General features: G+C 45.0%; 2 protein-coding genes across 4 annotated transcripts; both read left to right on the top strand.

Annotated features, from left to right (window-relative positions):
- The first annotated feature begins 431 nt into the window (after positions 1 to 431).
- aox6 (aldehyde oxidase 6) lies at positions 432 to 17,517 on the top strand. Of its 3 annotated transcripts, none has more exons than XM_074664384.1 (35): positions 432 to 1,019; positions 8,223 to 8,280; positions 8,381 to 8,477; positions 8,909 to 9,017; positions 9,098 to 9,224; positions 9,312 to 9,373; positions 9,450 to 9,527; positions 9,596 to 9,676; positions 9,752 to 9,896; positions 9,973 to 10,065; positions 10,139 to 10,290; positions 10,371 to 10,464; positions 10,533 to 10,642; positions 11,716 to 11,900; positions 11,974 to 12,136; positions 12,204 to 12,287; positions 12,377 to 12,546; positions 12,623 to 12,749; positions 12,827 to 12,949; positions 13,020 to 13,116; positions 13,188 to 13,312; positions 13,401 to 13,534; positions 13,609 to 13,696; positions 13,770 to 13,856; positions 13,931 to 14,122; positions 14,194 to 14,421; positions 14,495 to 14,590; positions 14,680 to 14,808; positions 14,885 to 14,959; positions 15,029 to 15,081; positions 15,167 to 15,281; positions 16,574 to 16,639; positions 16,733 to 16,921; positions 17,002 to 17,169; positions 17,308 to 17,517. In XM_074664384.1, the coding sequence occupies exons 1-35, from the start codon at positions 852 to 854 to the stop codon at positions 17,356 to 17,358; spliced, it is 4,119 nt and encodes a 1,372-aa protein (XP_074520485.1). In that variant the 5' UTR covers positions 432 to 851; the 3' UTR covers positions 17,359 to 17,517. The 3 variants fall into 3 exon arrangements, with proteins under 3 accessions (XP_074520485.1, XP_074520487.1, XP_074520486.1); XM_074664386.1 differs by lacking the exon at positions 432 to 1,019 and adding an exon at positions 7,284 to 7,376 and having other exon boundaries at positions 9,608 to 9,676; XM_074664385.1 differs by lacking the exon at positions 432 to 1,019 and adding an exon at positions 7,284 to 7,376.
- arl4ca (ADP-ribosylation factor-like 4Ca) lies at positions 3,096 to 4,135 on the top strand. The gene has a single exon (XM_074664487.1). It carries the CDS (start codon positions 3,461 to 3,463, stop codon positions 4,043 to 4,045), a length of 585 nt encoding a protein of 194 aa, XP_074520588.1. The 5' UTR covers positions 3,096 to 3,460; the 3' UTR covers positions 4,046 to 4,135.
- Positions 17,518 to 17,604: the final 87 nt, after the last annotated feature.

Raw genomic sequence — 17,604 nt, 5'->3', positions numbered from 1 at the left:
TCTGGGTCAGCTGACTGCGCGCTAAAAACCTCAGATCTAACCACTGAGCACATGTGGAGCATCACTCTCTCTGGTCAAATCATCTTGGTGAAATCCTGTAGTGTGTGCCAGGCTTTAGTGTTGTCTTGCCTCGGTGGACCAATCAGGTCAGACTTGCTCCTGATTGGTCAAAAAAGGGACTCGCTGACATCAGCAAACCCCGGAAATTCAAAACAGCTCGTTTTAGGTCAGGATTTATATTCACAAGCTCTACTAAGAACAGGTTTGGTCATTAAATATCACATTTTGTGGGCTGGGGGGAAAGACAAAGACCCACAAATTTCTGTTTTCTGCACATGCTCAGAAACACGTCTGTGCATCAACAGCACGCACGGCTGCACAGGAAGCATCCTTCCTCTGTTTCCTCTGCTTTCTCTCACACTAATTACAGCAGATAATTATTCAGGCCACCTTGACAGCGCCGTCCTTTCCTCCACGTTCCTCCTGGTTTCCTGGAAACGACACAAAACTCTGCGTTGAGACTCTATGGCGAGGTTTAATAACGTCGTATAAAGAAGAGAGCGTGAATCAGCTCCCGCTGAGAGGAGAGGCAGGTAGATTTAGACGTAACGTGACTTTTTTCCTGCAGATCAGAGCGTGCATGCATCGTGAGAGGGAAACCTTCCTGGCGGTGAGATGAAAAGCTTCTCGGTTCGTTTCATGTGCAGAGGATGAGCAGAAACAGGCCGGCCTGCTCTCACCTGGAGGATCTGCTGAGTGCGAAGATGAAACGGCAAAAATAAAACGCACAGATCTGCTTCTTTCTCTCGCAGGAAGATGAAAGATTCTCATATTTTTATGCTGTTGTTGAAATGTCGTGTCTGACTTCTCTTTTCTCCCTCAGCTCTCCGTCGTTTTGTTCTCCTTTAACCTTCCTCCACATCTGTTGCGTCCTGTTACCTGAGGAACAGAGGAATAAATTAACTGGAGGAGCCTCGTGTTTTATGGATGAGGAGGCCGAGGGGGCGAGACACGCTCAGGTGACTCAGAGAGACACAGACGAGTGTGTGTGTGTGTGTGTGTGTGCATGTTTACAGCCTGTTTAAGATTTGTTTTATTGATCTCACTCAGTCATTAGGAGGAGATCGATGGAGGAGGAGGACACGGAGAACAATTAGAGCCGTTTGATGACTCAGGTTGTGTCGCGCTCCCTCCTCTGTCTCCTCTCGTTACCGCTGATGCTTCTTCATTTATTCTGCTGATTACGACTCATTACGGCTGTAATCTGTGCGCAGTTTGCTGAGGCTGCAGAGGGAGACTGGTGAAGGCTGTCTCTGCAGCAAAACAAAGCAGAGACGACAAAGGTTTACATGCAAAAACAAACGAACAGAAACACTGCACGGCCTCTTGAACGTGAGGTACTCCAGGTTTTGTTTTGTCAGCGAGCTCAGGAGAGGTGTGCTGGTGTGCATTTTTATGATTTGTTTACTCCTCGATGCAGCCATCGATCCAGCTCAGGCCTCAGAGGTTTTTTTAGTGTCAAACAGAAACAAACTCGAGGCGCTAATTGACTTCTTTGTGTGTCTGGAGCTTTGTCACAAATCGATTGTTGGTCAAATGAGGGGAAAAGAAAATAACGAACACGGTCAGCTGAGCACTTTGGTCCATTTGAAACACTAAAATGTGAACAGTTATCTACGTTTGGTGTCGAGACCTCTCTGAAAACGTGATGCTGCGTCTCAATTTTCATCCTGCTCTTCATGCACGAAACTCTCCAGTTATACAAAAATTAAAAACTTAAGCCAAACAAATTATTTCTCTTGATGTTAAATTAAAAAAAAAGCTTGCAAAGATCACTTCAAAGTTGAACATTTGCATAAAGTTTCTCATTAAACAAACTGCATGACAATCGTTGGAGAAATCAGGAAGTTAGGATTTATTTTCAATGTGCATGCCCCCACCAAGATGGCCGCCGTGTAGGAACATCCCTCAGCTTCTTCTCTGCTGCAGCCATCCATCATGGAGGTGTTTTTTTGTTCAGTTAATCTTATAATAAATAGAAATTGTCTGTTTCTTCTATGAAACATGTCTCTCCAAAGTAAATTTCATTATTGTTTAACTTTTTTATTTGAATAATAACTTTTCTCATAACTTCATGAACAGTTTGAAGGAAGTGAGTCTCCTTCTTGGTGCATTATTTGATTTTTATTGACCTTTAGTAAGTCGTATTCCTTATTTAGTCACCGTACAATAAATTATTTAAATTCTTATTAAATTTAAGAGGAAGTTAAAAACAAAGTCCCTAAAACTTCCTGTGACTAACTTCAGAAACCGTCAGCTCTCTTCTTTCAGCGTCATGTTGTGCAGCAGCTTCTAAAGTTTGTTTAGGTTTTCTCTCCTAAAAACTTTTACAAACTTTTGAATTTTAACTTTTTAATTGATTTGAATCCATTTGTTAATTTTCCTTTTTTCTATTTCCTGTGCAATATTTTTCTTTTCTCACTCTTTCACAACCCTTTCCCTTTCTTCACCTGATGTGACGTCGTTTCATTTTGCCCAACAGTTTCTGTCTTAACCCTGAATCTGATTTCTCTGCCATTTTTTAAAGATGCTATATCAATAAAGTTGTCTGTTTCTTTTCTATTTTATTTTATCTCACTCTTATTTCATTCACAAGAATTTAAATTGCACCTCATCTTTCTTCAGAGCACTTTTTGATCCTAATGTTCCTTTGTTATAAAGTATTTTGCTGCCATCTAGTGGCCGTTTTGTTGTATAGCCCACATCTAGTGAACTAAAATTGTGAAACAGATCCTTCACTGGAAAAAAAATGAATAAGTTTGTATCAGAAAATTTAAAAAAAAATACTTCATCTTAAAAAAATTTACTCGGATTTTAAAAACTTAAATTTTCAGATAAATTCATACAAACTGCAGGCAGTCACTACCCTTGTTTCACCACTAGGTGTCAGAGTTTAGCAGCTCACAGCTCAAAGGAAACACTCATTCCCCCTTCAAAATAAGATCCTCCTCTCCTTAACTGATGATAAGAGGCTTTTATTTTGTAGGACGCGCTCTTATTTTGTGATTTCCGGTCTGAACTTGACGCACCGTCTCACGCTAACGTCTGGAGGCAGATTCACACGTCACACTCCATCAGTGGTGTGTGTCACTACATGAAGGAGACACACACACACGCATGCAGAGGCATGATGTGACATTCAGCCGTGCGTAATTGGCGCGTCCGGACAGCTGAGCGCGCGGAGAGAGTCCCGCTGCACGTGCGATGCTTTGATGCTGGAGGAGGTTGGAGCTGCTGGAGCGAGTCCAGGGATGCTGCGGCTTGTCTGGCTGCCGGAGTGCCTCTGTGCAAAGAGGGGCTGCGCCCTCCGCGGCTGCTGAGGCACTGTGCGCGTTTATGGCTCACTCCTGGGACATTTTGAATCCGGGGCTGTGAGAGTGTCTCCTTCACGAGCTGCAAGATGGGGAACAGCTTCACCAACCTGGGTGCCTTCCAGTCTCTGCACATCGTCATGCTGGGTCTGGACTCTGCGGGGAAAACCACCGTGCTGTACCGGCTCAAATTCAACGAGTTCGTCAACACGGTGCCAACCATCGGCTTCAACACGGAGCGGATCCGGCTGGGCGGCGCGGGGGCCTCCCGGGGCATCAGCTGCCACTTCTGGGACGTGGGGGGCCAGGAGAAGCTGCGGCCCCTGTGGAAGCCGTACAGCCGCTGCACGGACGGGATCGTGTACGTGGTGGACTCCGTGGACGCGGAGAGGCTGGAGGAGGCCCGCACCGAGCTGCACAAGATCACGCGTTTCTCGGAGAACCAGGGGACCCCGCTGCTGGTCATCGCCAACAAACAGGACCTGCCGCGGGCCCTGGACGTGGAGGAGATCGAGAGGCAGCTGGCCCTGGCCGAGCTGAGCCCCTCCACCCCGTACCACGTCCAGCCGGCCTGCGCCATCATCGGAGAGGGGCTGCATGAGGGCATGGACAAGCTGTACGAGATGATCGTGAAGAGGAGGAAGTCCCTGAAGCAGAAGAAGAAGAGACAGTGATGCAGACTCTCTGCCTGTGACTCAACCGATCTATCATCCATATATCTATATTTATAGCTGCTACATCAGAGTCTATTTGAATGTTTCAGAGGGTGAACAGCTTCATGCACAAACATCTGCAGTGGACATGTCCTCACACTTCATCTTCATGTTGAATTCACCTCCTTAAACTCCCCCTGATGTGAGACTGTTTCAGAGGAGGTGTTTTTAAAGGGATGGATCTCCTGGCAGAGCGTCCTGTTGCTGCGTGTTGTGCTGTGCACACACTGTAAATGTGATTCGAGAGGCTCCTGTGTGGAGCTGCGAGGCGGCGTTAGACCAAAGAAGATTCCCCTGAGAAGACGAATCCATCTCCACGTTTGTTTTTTAACAGCCCTCTCTGTTTCCGTCAGACTGAAGCTGATTTGAGGGAGTTAGAGAGGAAAAATCGACTGTTTGAGATGAAATCCAGCCTCAGATTGCACTTTGAGATGTTTGCAGCTCTGTGAGCGACAGATTTCGACTGTTAGGATGAGATCCAAAAGCTTTAAGTGTTTGTTTTACGCCTCAGTTCAAGCTGCAGAAACAGAGCGAGAGCGTGAAGTTAAAGTCAGGGTAAAGAAGTTTTTCCTCAAGATGAAGAATGTAGCAAAGAGCTCATTTCAAGGATCTGTATTTTTGTCTGATAATCCAGCATCTTCCTGCAGCTTTACGGTGAATGTCAGTGTTTCATGGATGAGTTTAGTCTGATTGTTGAATGTGTTTCTGAAAGCTGCAGCTTGAGGTCAAAGAATGACACAAAAACCTGCAGCATGTTCCTCGTTTTTAAAGATTTCAACACCTCGAAATGCAACAGACTGAAGAGTTTTCTTTGTGGTTAAGGTTTAAAGTCAGACATGAGCGCGGCCTCCTCCTCCTGCATGCCAAACTCTGCATTAAATACACGATATAAATCAACCAGTTCAGTGTTTCAGCCAAGATACAGCAAGACCAAACAATGTACGACACCAAAACAGAAAGAAAGAGAAGAAGAAGAAGTATTTTTGGGATTAAACTCTTTATAACTGAGCTCCTGTGTCGTCTCTTTTTTGTAGAGTATAAATATAAATCAACAGCAGCAGTCGCCGCTTTTCAACAGCTCTCCTGTATCAGCTCTTTTTCCAATCCCTCTCATCAGTTTCCCTCGTGTTTTTCAGTTTATAATTGCAGAGTGAGGACGTGTAAAGTGGTAGTTTCCTCACTTGGCCGGTGTGAGCTGTACTTATCGAGGGAAACCGTCTCCCACCGAGCATCAAATGTGGCTCCTCGTCTGGCTGTGAGATCACTCTGCAGGGAAACAGTTCAGAGAGTTTACAGCGGAAATAAAGACAGAGGACGTTATCTGATGGAAACAGGAATAAATGGAGGTTAAAGGTCAAAGGTTGTGTTTTCATGAAGCTAACTTGACGTCAGAGTACTAAAATATTCACTCATGTACTGAAGTTTCTCCTGAGAACGTTCGTTTGTGAATGTGTGTGTGTGTTTTGGTGCATTGACCTTTGACCTCTCCTGTCTGATAAGCTGTAAATCTCAGCAAACACACTTAACCTGCCTGTTTGGATTCTCTTTCAGGTGTTTCATGTATCATACCTGCTGGGATGAGTTCAGGAAACCTGACACCGTGGGAAAAAGTTGATAAATAACCTGAAACAAAGCTGTGTCAATACACTAATCATCGTGTTGTGGGGCTTTTACGGGAGTTTCCCACACTGTCTAGCTTCTTTAGGCATGAAATAAGTCCTAAAATTATTTTAAAACTTTGTTTTAAAATTTATTGCTCTTAGTTTTACACTTTCTGTCCTCAAACTGCTCCAATTTTATTATTTGAAATGTATTTATCCATCCAGATCCCCAAAAAATGTGCTGAGTTCTCGACCTAGAAGGCCTTAAACAAACCTAATATTTAATAAAAGTATGTTTTGTGCAGCCTTAACAAAATTAATAAAGAAAGAAACAAATAAAACAGCAAAAAATATATTTATTTAGCATTTTTTGATGAGTATGTCTTATGTTGTTTCTCAGTCGTCCTCTCCTTTGGCTCCCTCATGTGGTCAGATTGAGGTACTGCAACACAACTCAAATTTACCCCAAGAGGATAGTTGTGTTAAATTGAGGCCTTAAAAGTTGATAGCTATCCAGAGCTTTTCTTTTTTTTTTATTGTGATGAGTTGAATTCCCTGTATATTTAATCATATTTACATCTTTTTATCTGTAGGTAAATTTGTTTATTGCCAGTTGTTTGCTTTCATGTCTGGAGGACAAAGTTCACCAACTTTTACACACAAACTGGGGCATGGTTGTAAAAGAATTAGTGCAACACATCCGAAAAATATCCTCACTTTATATCATATCTCTCCCTATGGTGTAAAACTTAACGTTCATGCCTTTTATAGTCTGGTCTGGGTGTTTAAATCATAGTTTACATTAAATATTTCCATTTAGAGAAATATTCTGTCAGTTTTCGTAGAAATCAACCCATAAACAGAGACTCTTCAGGGTTCAGGTTAATTATTATAAAATACAATCTGTCTGCATAAAGGTCAACATCTGTTTGTAATGTGTACTTTAAAGTTTGCAGAGTGAACTGCATTGACTTTAACAAGAAACACATAATGCTAAACACTCTAATCTGGATTATTTAACTCTCTTTATCATTAATTTCAATTTTAGACTAAGAAAGATTATTTAACTCTGCAGTTTTGCTTCTTACCATCTTTAAAATGTGGGTTGTTTAAGTTTAGGAGGTCAAATTAGGTGAAAGGGGGCGGTTTCTTTCTGATAAAGTTGAATAAAATGAGCAGTGTGGGACAGAAAATCAGAGGATGTGGTACTACAAAATAAAAGCTTGAGAGAATGTTTGTTGGGCACCAGAATCGCAGAAAAATACACCATTAACAATTAAAACGACATCAAAATAAGGTTTCAAAAACTTTTTTATTATATATAAAAAAAACTTTAAGTAAAGAACTGTAACGAAAGGCCCTGTAAAAAGAAATAAACATATGATTGACTAATTACTGATCAAAATAAGAATATAAACCTAAATACTTGTTTGATTTTTTATCAGCTGTCAACAAAATATATAAACACACTAATAAGGAAAAAAAACTAAAGAGCTTTATTAAGTATTTTTTTATTCTGTAAGCGTCCTTTTGTATACTAAGCCACAATATGGTGTTTTATTTTGATAGTCTTCGTGGGCGGAAGTGCCATAGTTTGACGATCGCTAGCTTCTAGTTTCACAAACTTCATCTGAATCATGTCGACAAGCCAGCCAGGAGATATTTTGTGCTTCTTTATCAACGGGAAAAAGGTATTTTTAACGTTTATTAAGATGTTTAAGCAATCAGAGCTGGACTGAGTTTGTTGGCGATAGTTTTAATCGCTAATCTTTAGCAATAAGGAGTTTTCTAACCGTTTTCACCATCGATTCTTGTTAGATGAGTTGTTTTTAGGTTTCATTTTACATTTTAGGTGGTTTGGAAATTAAAAAAGTCACTGATTGTTATCTTAAAACCTGTTAAAGGCGTTTTTCCACTGACCGGTGTAATGAAGGATTTCGTTACCTGTCAGATTCGGTGACAGGGAAGGGGCTGATGGGAAAAGAATCAAGGGGTCAGATAAATATTACGTAACTACGTTGGTGTAAAAGTAGAAAAAGTGTTTAAAACACGCTTTAAAAACCTGAAAATTTTCAGAAAACGTTATTCATACGTAAAAAATAAAATCAAACAAAAGAATTTTATTTTATTTTATTTTATTTTTTTTATTTTTATTTTTATTTTTATTTTTAAAGGAGCCACGTAAAAAATAAAATCAAACAAAAGAATGTTATTTTATTTTATTTTTTTATTTTTATTTTTATTTTTAAAGGAGCCATCAGTTCAATGTTTTACAGAAACTTATCGGAAATGTTTGCATAAACTCTGCCCTAAAAATCACATCTGCAATACTTAATAAAAATAGATATGTTTAAATTCATATTAAAACACTTTATAAATAAACATATGTAGATGGTTGAAGTGTTTTTTTTAAATAATGTTTATTTTTTTAAAACTAAATTACACTTAAACTTGTTATATCTTGAGGTATATGCTCAATATTTTGTAGTTTCAAAAAACTATTTTACGTCTATTTTTTTCTCCTTGTTTGAAAACAGGTCACCGAGCAGCATGCAGACCCCGAGACCATGCTGCTGTCCTTCCTCAGAGAGAAGAGTATCCTTTAGCCTCATTTCTGTACTGTATGTTGACTTGATTCAGCGCCACCTACAGGTGTAAACAATGCAGTTGTTTGTCTCCTTGACTGTGGCTCCAGTGAGGTTAACCGGGACAAAGTCTGGCTGTGGCGGCGGGGGCTGCGGGGCGTGTACGGTCATGGTATCCCGCTACCAGCCTGCGACGAAAACCATCATGTATCCTTTTGTTTTTATCTTAAATCACATGACCCTGCTGCTGCACTCTGATTGGCTCAACCATTGGAACCCAGAACAAGAACTTTTGACCTTAAATGCCCAAAAATCAAAATTTCCTGCTGTAGTGGAACAGTTTAAGGTCAAACGCACCGGTTTTTAAACGGAAAATCTGTGGAGTAGTTTTCCATGCTGGCTCCAAACCAGCTCAACATCTGTCTCTTTCCCTCAGTCACACACACACACACACACACACACACACACACACACACACACACACACACACACACAGCCAAATGAAAAACAGGCGCTGGCCAGGAACTGCATACCAAATTCTCTAGAAGGACGATAGAGAAACAAAACAGATACACAGGAAGTCAAGCATGAGGTTACGACCTGTAGTTTACTAAACCATGTTTCCTTCACCATGTCAGACATTTCTCCGCCAACGCCTGCCTGCTGCCGATCTGCCAGCTCCACGGAGCCGCCGTCACCACCGTGGAGGGCATCGGCAGCACCAAGACCAGAATCCACCCCGTGCAGGTCGGTCATGAACCTGCAGAAACCACCTCACGAGAAATCTCACATCACGCCAAAGAGTTTAAAGTGTTGTGTGTTTGCAGGAGCGGATCGCGAAGGCTCACGGCTCTCAGTGCGGCTTCTGCACGCCGGGGATGGTGATGGCCATGTACACGCTGCTGAGGAACAAGCCTCAGCCCAACATGGAGGACATCCAGGAGGCTCTGGCAGGTTTGTTGACCTAGAATCTGGATTATGACTTTGTCTATGATTTTGATTTTGACCCCGGTGTCCTCACCATCTGTGTTTGCTCTTCAGGAAATCTGTGTCGCTGCACCGGTTATCGACCGATTGTGGACGGCTGCAGGACTTTCTGTGAGGTACAAAGCTCGCCTCAGCATCACACACACACAGGATAAAGAGCTCAGAGTTAAAGACACGCTTTGAATCAAACAGGAAACAAACTGCTGCAAAGCAAACGGGAGCGGAAACGGCTGCCTGAACGGAGGGAGTCACACGGATGAGCCCGAGCGTGTGAGTTTAACGACTGTTCTTGTGTTTTTGTGTCTTTTTTGTTTTTATTCTCTTGTGATCTTCCTCAGGAGCTGCCGCAGCTCTTCGACAAAGACGAGTTCGTGCAGCTGGACCCGACTCAGGAGCTGATCTTCCCTCCTGAGCTCCTGGTAAGATCGTCAGCTGCAGCAGAAGATCTGAAGTTTATGAAATATGTTTTGAATGTTTAACGAGTGTCTCCACAGCTGATGGCGGAGAGAGAAACCCCTCAGACTCTCAGCTTCCACGGGGAGAGGATGAGCTGGATCTCCCCCGTGTCTCTCCAGGAGCTGGTGCAGCTGAAGACCAGAAACCCGAAGGCTCCTCTGGTGATGGGAAACACCAACATCGGTGAGCAAAGAAAGCAGATCCTCCTGTTTTTATCTGTTGATCAGGTTTTAAAGTTTGCTCCCTCTTCGTCTTTCAGGTCCGGATATTAAATTCAAAGGCGTCCTGCATCCTCTGATCATCTCCCCGTTCAGGGTGAAGGAGCTGTTTGGGGTCACTCACACCCCTAAAGGTGGGTCATGCAGACGCGTTTGTTGAATCCTCTCTTCGAGGAGAAATAAATGAGCATCCTGGCGTCTGTGCAGGTGTCTGGGTGGGAGCCGGCTGCTCTCTGGCTGAGGTTCGATCCCTCATGGAGAAACTTGCAGCTCAGTTCCCGCAGGAGAAAACCGAACTGTTCAGAGCTCTGATCCAGCAGCTGGGGAACCTGGGGAGCGTGCAGATCCGAAACGTCGCTGTAAGTCGACTTCCTTACCTTAAAGATTCACGTTTCAGCTCATCAAGATGACGAGCTACTGACTGTTTCCTCTCGTTCAGTCTCTCGGGGGTCAAATCATCAGCGCGTATCCAAACTCAGACCTGAACCCGGTTCTGGCTGCAGGGAAATGCAAAGTCAGCGTCATCTCAGAGGGTGAGTTCAGAGTTTTTAGGTGAAATGAAGTTAAACTCCTGATAAAGTTTAGTTTCTGTGTCCGTCAGGAGGAAGACGGGAGGTTCCTCTGGATCAGGACTTCTTCGTGGGATTCTGTAAAACCGTCCTGAAGCCGGAGGAGATCATCGTGTCTGTTTTCATCCCCTTCACCAGGAAGGTAAGAGAAACGCTCTGACAGAAGGTGACACAGATTTATTCGTATTGGTTGTTTGTTTGGTGTAAACTTTTGAGCTACTCAATTATTCTTGTCAATACAAGTTTTTCTGATCAAAGAAAATATGCAAGCAGCTGGGCTTAAACACCCGACCCGCCAGGTTTCCTTTTCTGTTATGAACTCATTAATTTCTATATGGTACAAAGTACAATGAGGTTTTTTTATGTTGTGGTTGTTTTACTTATATCTCAATTTAATTAATTTAATTTAATTTAATTTAATTTAATTTTTAATTTGATTTGATTTAATTTAATTTAATTCAATTTAATTTAATTTAATTTAATTTAATTTAATTTAATTTAATAATTTGATTTAATTTAATTTAATTTAATTTAATTTAATTTAATTTACTATTTAATTTAATTTAATTTAATTTAATCATTTAATTTAATTTAATTTAATTTAATTTAATTTAATTTAATTTAATAATTTAATTTAATTTGATTTAATTTAATTTGATTTAATAATTTAATTTAATATTTAATTTAATTTAATATTTAATTTAATCTAATATTTAATTTAATTTAATTTAATTTAATTTTTAATTTAATAATTTAATCTAATTCAATTTTATTTTATTTTATTTTATTATTATTTTTTATTTATTTTTCATTTTTATTCATTTTTCCCTACCAAAATTACACTTTAAATAATCAGTTTTCAGTTTACTTGATAATAACCACAAACTTAGATAAATGTCTACACAGAAACATATTTGGTTAGGACTTCTTTGCACTCTTTCATTCTTTCACTATGTGTGGGAAGGGGCTTAGACATGCATGTAAATGTAAATGCATTTTTTTTTTTACTATGTTACTACTCCTGACTTTTTAATTTTTTATACAAAATTTGCTTTTCATTTATTTATTTTATTTTTCTTTTAAATTGTTTTAAAAAAAGTTTTTTTTTCTGAAAAATAAATATAACTTTGTCTAGCTGCAAAACACATTTTAATTTTGCATTAAATAAAAACTTAAATATTAAAAAATAAATCTCTGACGACGTGTCTGTTTCAGGGAGAGCTGGTCCGAGTTTTCCGCCAGGCGCCGAGGAAGGAGACCTCCTTCGCCACGGTGACGTCAGGGATGCGAGTGTTTTTCTGCGAGGGCTCCAGAGTCGTTCAGGACGTCAGCGTTTATTACGGAGGGATGGGCGCCACGACCGTCAGCGCGGCTAAAACCTGCGCCGCCATCGTCTCAAGGTTCTCACCTCTTCATCATCATCCTCTCATCTTCTTCTTCCTCAGAGCATCTTAAGATGTTTGTGTCCCGCAGGCCGTGGGACGACGAGACCCTGAGCCGAGCGTACGACGTCCTCCTGGACGAGCTGGTCCTCCCGCCGTCCGCTCCAGGAGGGAAGGTGGAGTTTCGGCGCTCTCTGACGCTCAGCTTCCTCTTCAAGTTCAACCTGGAGGTTCTGCAGAAGCTGCGAGAGACGGTAAGACGGGTTTCAGGAAGTTTAAAACCCCTGAAACCGCAGATTTAAAGCAGGTGTCTTTGTGTAGAAAGTGATCACAGACGAGCCTCCAGCGAGGATGAAGATTCAACCGTTACCCCGAGAGATCCAGCCCGGTCTGCAGGAGTTCCAGGTCAGAAACCAGACCGCCATCGGCGAGATGTGAGGTCAAAGGTCAAAGTCCGGCTCCAAACACCCTGACGCCTCTTTTTCCTCCTGCAGCACGTGTCCAGCGACCAGAGTGAGCAAGACCCAGTGGGACGTCCCATCATGCACCGCTCCGCGCTCAGCCAGGCCACCGGAGAGGCCGTGTACTGTGACGACATGCCGCCAATCGACGGCGAGCTCTTCCTGTCTCTGGTCACCAGCGCCCGAGCTCACGCAAAGATCACGTAAGCAGGAAGTCACACGCTTTCTCTGAGCGTCTCTCTGACCACGAACCAACTCTTCGTTTCTTTGGCGCCACAGAGGGATCGATGCGAGCGAGGCGCTGAAGCTTCCCGGGGTTGTTGATGTCATCACAGCGAAGGATATTCCAGGGAAGAAGGTGCGGGCGTCGTTTGGGTACGACGAGGACGTGCTGGCTCAGAGCGAGGTGAGTGTGGAGGTCGTTTCTGTTTGACGCTCTCATTTCCTGTCCAACCGCTCTTCTGTGTTGCGGCGTCTCTGCAGGTGTCCTGCGTCGGTCAGATGGTGTGTGCCGTGGTCGCTGACACCAGGGAGCACGCCAAACGAGGAGCTTACGCCGTCAAGATCAGCTACGAGGATCTGCCCGACCCCATTTTCACCATCGAGGTCAGAAATCAGACGCAGCAGCGCCCCCTTCTGGTCTGAGGAGGTTTCTCACGCTCTCTCTGTGCCACAGGAAGCCGTGGAGAAGGCGTCGTACTTCGAGCCGAGGAGGAAAATCTGGAGAGGAGACGTGACCGAAGCTTTTAAAACCGTCGATCACGTCCACGAAGGTAAGATCGACGTTTTTATTCAAGCGCTCTTCGCTTTGGCTCCTCCCACTCTGACTTTCTTCGTTCCTCAGGACGGATCAAGCTTGGCGGGCAGGAGCATTTCTACATGGAGACGCAGAGCATGCTCGCCATCCCCGTGGGAGAGGAAACAGAGTTCAACCTCTACGTCTCCACCCAGTGGCCGACGCTGACGCAGGTCCTTCGCTCGTTGATCTGAGAATCGTTCGAATCACGACGAGCGGCGAGCTTTAATGTCTGGTTTGTGCTTGTCGTCTTCTCTGCAGGACGCCGTCGCAGAGACTCTTGGGATCCCGGCGAACAGAGTCACCTGTCACGTCAAGAGGATGGGCGGCGCGTTTGGAGGGAAGGTCACCAAGACGTCCATCCTGGCGTCCATCACCGCCGTGGCTGCGTGGAAGTGAGAACGCCAAAACCTTCAGGAAGACCGGATCACAGAGAGGAAACTGATCCAGTATCTGGTCTCCCTTTCAGGACCAACCGTGCGGTGCGCTGCGTCCTGGAGCGAGGAGACGACATGTTGATCACGGGAGCACGCCACCCCGTCCAGGCCACGTACAAAGTACAGACACACACGTTTAATCCGCCGCCATTCTGTCACCGCTTCCTCTGACTCCGCCTGCTGCTGGTTTCAGGTCGGTTTCATGAACGACGGGAGGATCCTCGCCGCAGACTTTGAGTACTTCACCAACGCCGGGAACACCATCGACGAGTCGGTCCTGGTGCGTACAGAGAGCGGCGGTTTGTGAGGCGCCTCGTGCACGTTTCACCTCCATGTTTCTACTTCCTGTCGCAGGTCGCGGAGAAGATTTTACTCCACCTGGACAACGCCTACGACATCCCCAACCTGCGCGGCCGCTCCGCCGCCTGCAGGACTCACCTCCCCTCCAACACGGCCTTCAGGGGCTTCGGCGTGCCGCAGAGCCTCCTGGTCGTGGAGAACATGGTCAACGACGTCGCCATGAAGCTGGGGCGCCCCGCTCACCAGGTGGCGTTGAGGAAGTTGTGCAGATTTCTTCGTTTGAGGAAAGTTTGTCACTTCCTGTTTCGATCCTTCAGATTCGTGAGATCAACATGTACAGGGGGCCGTCCGTGACGCACTACAACTTCGCCTTCAGCGCCGAGAACCTGCTGCGCTGCTGGGACGAGTGTAAGGCGAAGGCTGAGTTCGACGCTCGCCGCAGAGCCGCCGACCACTTCAACCAGCAGAACCGCTGGAGGAAGAGAGGGATGTCCATCATCCCCATCAAGTACGGCATCGCCTTCGCAGAGAGCTTCCTGAACCAGGTGTGTGGGTCTGACAGCGTGTGGCGTTCCCGGTGTGATGGCGTTTTGCTGATGTGTGTCTGTGTGTGAGCAGGCGGCGGCGCTGGTCCACATCTACAAAGACGGGTCCGTTCTGGTGACTCATGGCGGGACAGAGATGGGTCAGGGGATCCACACCAAGATGCAGCAGGTGTTTAAAGATGGCGGAGGAGACACGAATGTTCCTGCGTCTGTGTTTGAAGACGGTATCTGAAGAGTCTGTTTCCTGTTTTCCATCAGGTGGCGAGTAGGGAGCTCAACATCCCGCCGTCGAAGATCTACATCAGCGAAACCAGCACCAACACGGTCCCCAACACCTGCCCGTCTGCCGCCTCCTTCGGCACGGACGCCAACGGCATGGCGGTCCAGGTACGGTCGTCTTCATCACTTTAATCAGACGCTTTAACGATGAAACGGAGGTCACGTTCACTTTCCTTTCCCTCAGAACGCCTGCCAGATCCTGCACCAGCGCCTGAAGCCGATCAGGGAGAAGAACCCCAAAGGACCATGGGAGAAATGGGTGAGCATCAGAGGAATGTAAACATTCGTTTGATGAACGGCGAGGATGAGTTTCTGCGTTTGTTTTCAGATCAACGATGCTTTCTTTGAGAAGATCAGTCTGTCTGCCACCGGGTTCTACAGGTGAGAGGAAACACAGGTAAACAGGTGATCAGGTTTGAACCAATGAAAGAGACGAATAGACAGAGGGGTGTGTCTGTGTCCTCAGGGGTCACGACCTCTACATGGACTGGGAGAAGATGGAGGGTCAGCCGTACGCCTACTACACGTTTGGAGCGTGCTGCTCCGAGGTGGAGCTGGACTGTCTGAGCGGAGACTACAGGGTCAGAGCTCCCTCCTTCCTTCCTTTCCTTTGTTCTTTCCTTTCCTTTCTCCTTTCCTTTTTCCTTTCCTTTCCTTTCCTTTCTCCTTTCCTTTTTCCTTTCCTTTCCTTTCCTTTCCTTCATCCTTTCCTCTCCTTCATCCTATTTCTCTACTTTATCATGTCCTTTCCTTCATCCTTTCTGTTTCATCCTTCCTCTCCTTTATCCTTTCCTCTCCTCCATCGTTTCCTCTCCTTCATCCTTTCTATCCTTCCTCTCCTCCATCCTTTCCTTTTCTCCTTTCTTCCTCTCCTCCATCCTTTCCTCTTCTTCATCCTTTCCTTTCCTTCATCCTACCTCTCCTTCACCCTCTCCTCTTCTCTCCTTCATCCTCTCCTCTCCTCTCCTCTCCTTCATCCTCTCCTCTTCTCTCCTTCATCCTCTCCTCTCCTTCATCCTCTCCTCTCCTCTCCTTCATCCTCTCCTCTCCTCTCCTCTCCTCTCCTCTCCTTCATCCTCTTCTCTCCTTCATCCTCTCCTCTCCTCTCCTCTCCTTCATCCTCTCCTCTTCTCTCCTTCATCCTCTCCTCTCCTCTCCTTCATCCTCTCCTCTCCTCTCCTTCATCCTCTCCTCTCCTTTCCTTCATCCTCTCCTCTCCTCTCCTTCATCCTCTCCTCTCCTCTCCTCCATCCTCTCCTCTCCTCTCCTCTCCTCTCCTCTCCTCTCCTCTCCTCTCCTCTCCTCTCCTCTCCTCTCCTCTTCTCTCCTTCATCCTCTCCTCTCCTTCATCCTCTCCTCTCCTCTCCTTCATCCTCTCCTCTCCTTTCCTTCATCCTCTCCTCTCCTCTCCTTCATCCTCTCCTCTCCTCTCCTCCATCCTCTCCTCTCCTCTCCTCTCCTCTCCTCTCCTCTCCTCTCCTCTCCTCTCCTCTCCTCTCCTCTCATCTTCTCCATTCTCTCCTCTGCTTCATCCTTTCTTTTTTATCCTTTCCTTTCCTCCCTCCTTTCCTTTTCATTGTTTCCTCTCCTTCATCCTTCCTGTCCTCCATCCTTTTCATCTTTCCTTTCCTTTATTCTTTCATCCTTCCTCCCCTCCATCCTTTCCTCCGCTTCATCCTTTCCTTTTTATCCTTTCCTTTACTTCCCTCTTCCCTCTCCATCATCCTTTTCTCTTCATCATCCTTTCCTTTCCTTCCTCTTCCCTTTTAAACCTCTCCTCTCCTTTATCTTTTCCTTTCCTTCATCCTCTCCTCTCCTGTAATCTTTTAAATCCTCGCAGTCTTTGAGGTTTTCGCTCTCTCTGTTCCCTCAGACGCTGAGGACAGACCTCGTGGTCGACATCGGACGGAGCGTGAACCCGTCCGTGGACATCGGTCAGGTAAGTCTGACCCCAGAGACAGGATCTGGTTTGTTTTTCCTCTTCTTCATCCCCTTCTTCCTCTCCTCTCCTCTCTTCTCCTCCGTCTCTCAGATTGAAGGAGCGTTCATCCAGGGTCTGGGTCTTTACACCATGGAGGAGCTGAAGTTCTCCCCCTCTGGGCTCCTCTACACTCGGGGTCCGTCTCAGTATAAGATCCCCGCCGTGTGCGACGTGCCGCTTCACTTCAACATCTACCTGCTCCCAGACTCCCACAACCCGCACGCCATCTACTCCTCCAAGGTCAGACGCTCTCCTCCTCCTCCTCGCTGTGAGTCTCCTCTTTAAGGAGGCGCTCTGACGCTGATGTTCTGGTTCTGCAGGGGATCGGAGAGCCAACGCTCTTCCTCGGGAGCTCGGTGTTCTTCGCCATCAAAGACGCCGTAGCTGCAGCGCGCTCTGAATCCGGGTTGGTTGGCCCGTTTACTCTGAACAGCCCCGCCACACCGGAGAAGGCGTGTTTGGCCTGTGCATTGCCGCTCACGCAGAAGGTAGGCAGAAGATTTCATGCGTAACTATCGTCTGATAAAAGCTTCGTCTTAATTCCTGAAACACTTTTTTAAAATTTCTTTTTCTTTCGTTTCATTTTCCTGCTCATCTTTTTCCTCCGTGATGTTTGATTCTTACAGGTTCCTGTGAGCAAACCGGGATCCTTCAAACCGTGGGCTTTAGACATTTAATCTGAAAGAAGCTGAACTTCCTGTGACCTTTAACCCCTAACTAACAAAAAAGAGGAAAAAAAAAACAGCGTACTAACAAATCCTTCTAACAAACGTAGAGGAAACCAAACTCCCTGTTTCTGTTTGATGATTAACGTCCAGTTTAATAAATAACGAAAATGAAAGAAACACAAAATTAAAGTCGTAGTTTTTCGTTTTATTCATTCGGTTTATTCATAACCCTCATTTATAGATTTTAAAGTCGTT

The sequence above is a fragment of the Halichoeres trimaculatus genome, unplaced genomic scaffold (genome assembly GCF_033239565.1).
Source record: "Halichoeres trimaculatus isolate MK-OKI-2021-1 unplaced genomic scaffold, fHalTri1.1 fHalTri1_scaffold_24, whole genome shotgun sequence".
Classification (NCBI taxonomy): domain Eukaryota; kingdom Metazoa; phylum Chordata; class Actinopteri; order Labriformes; family Labridae; genus Halichoeres; species Halichoeres trimaculatus.
Note: the sequence above shows the minus strand (reverse complement) of the source record. Positions and strands in the feature narration are given on the sequence as shown.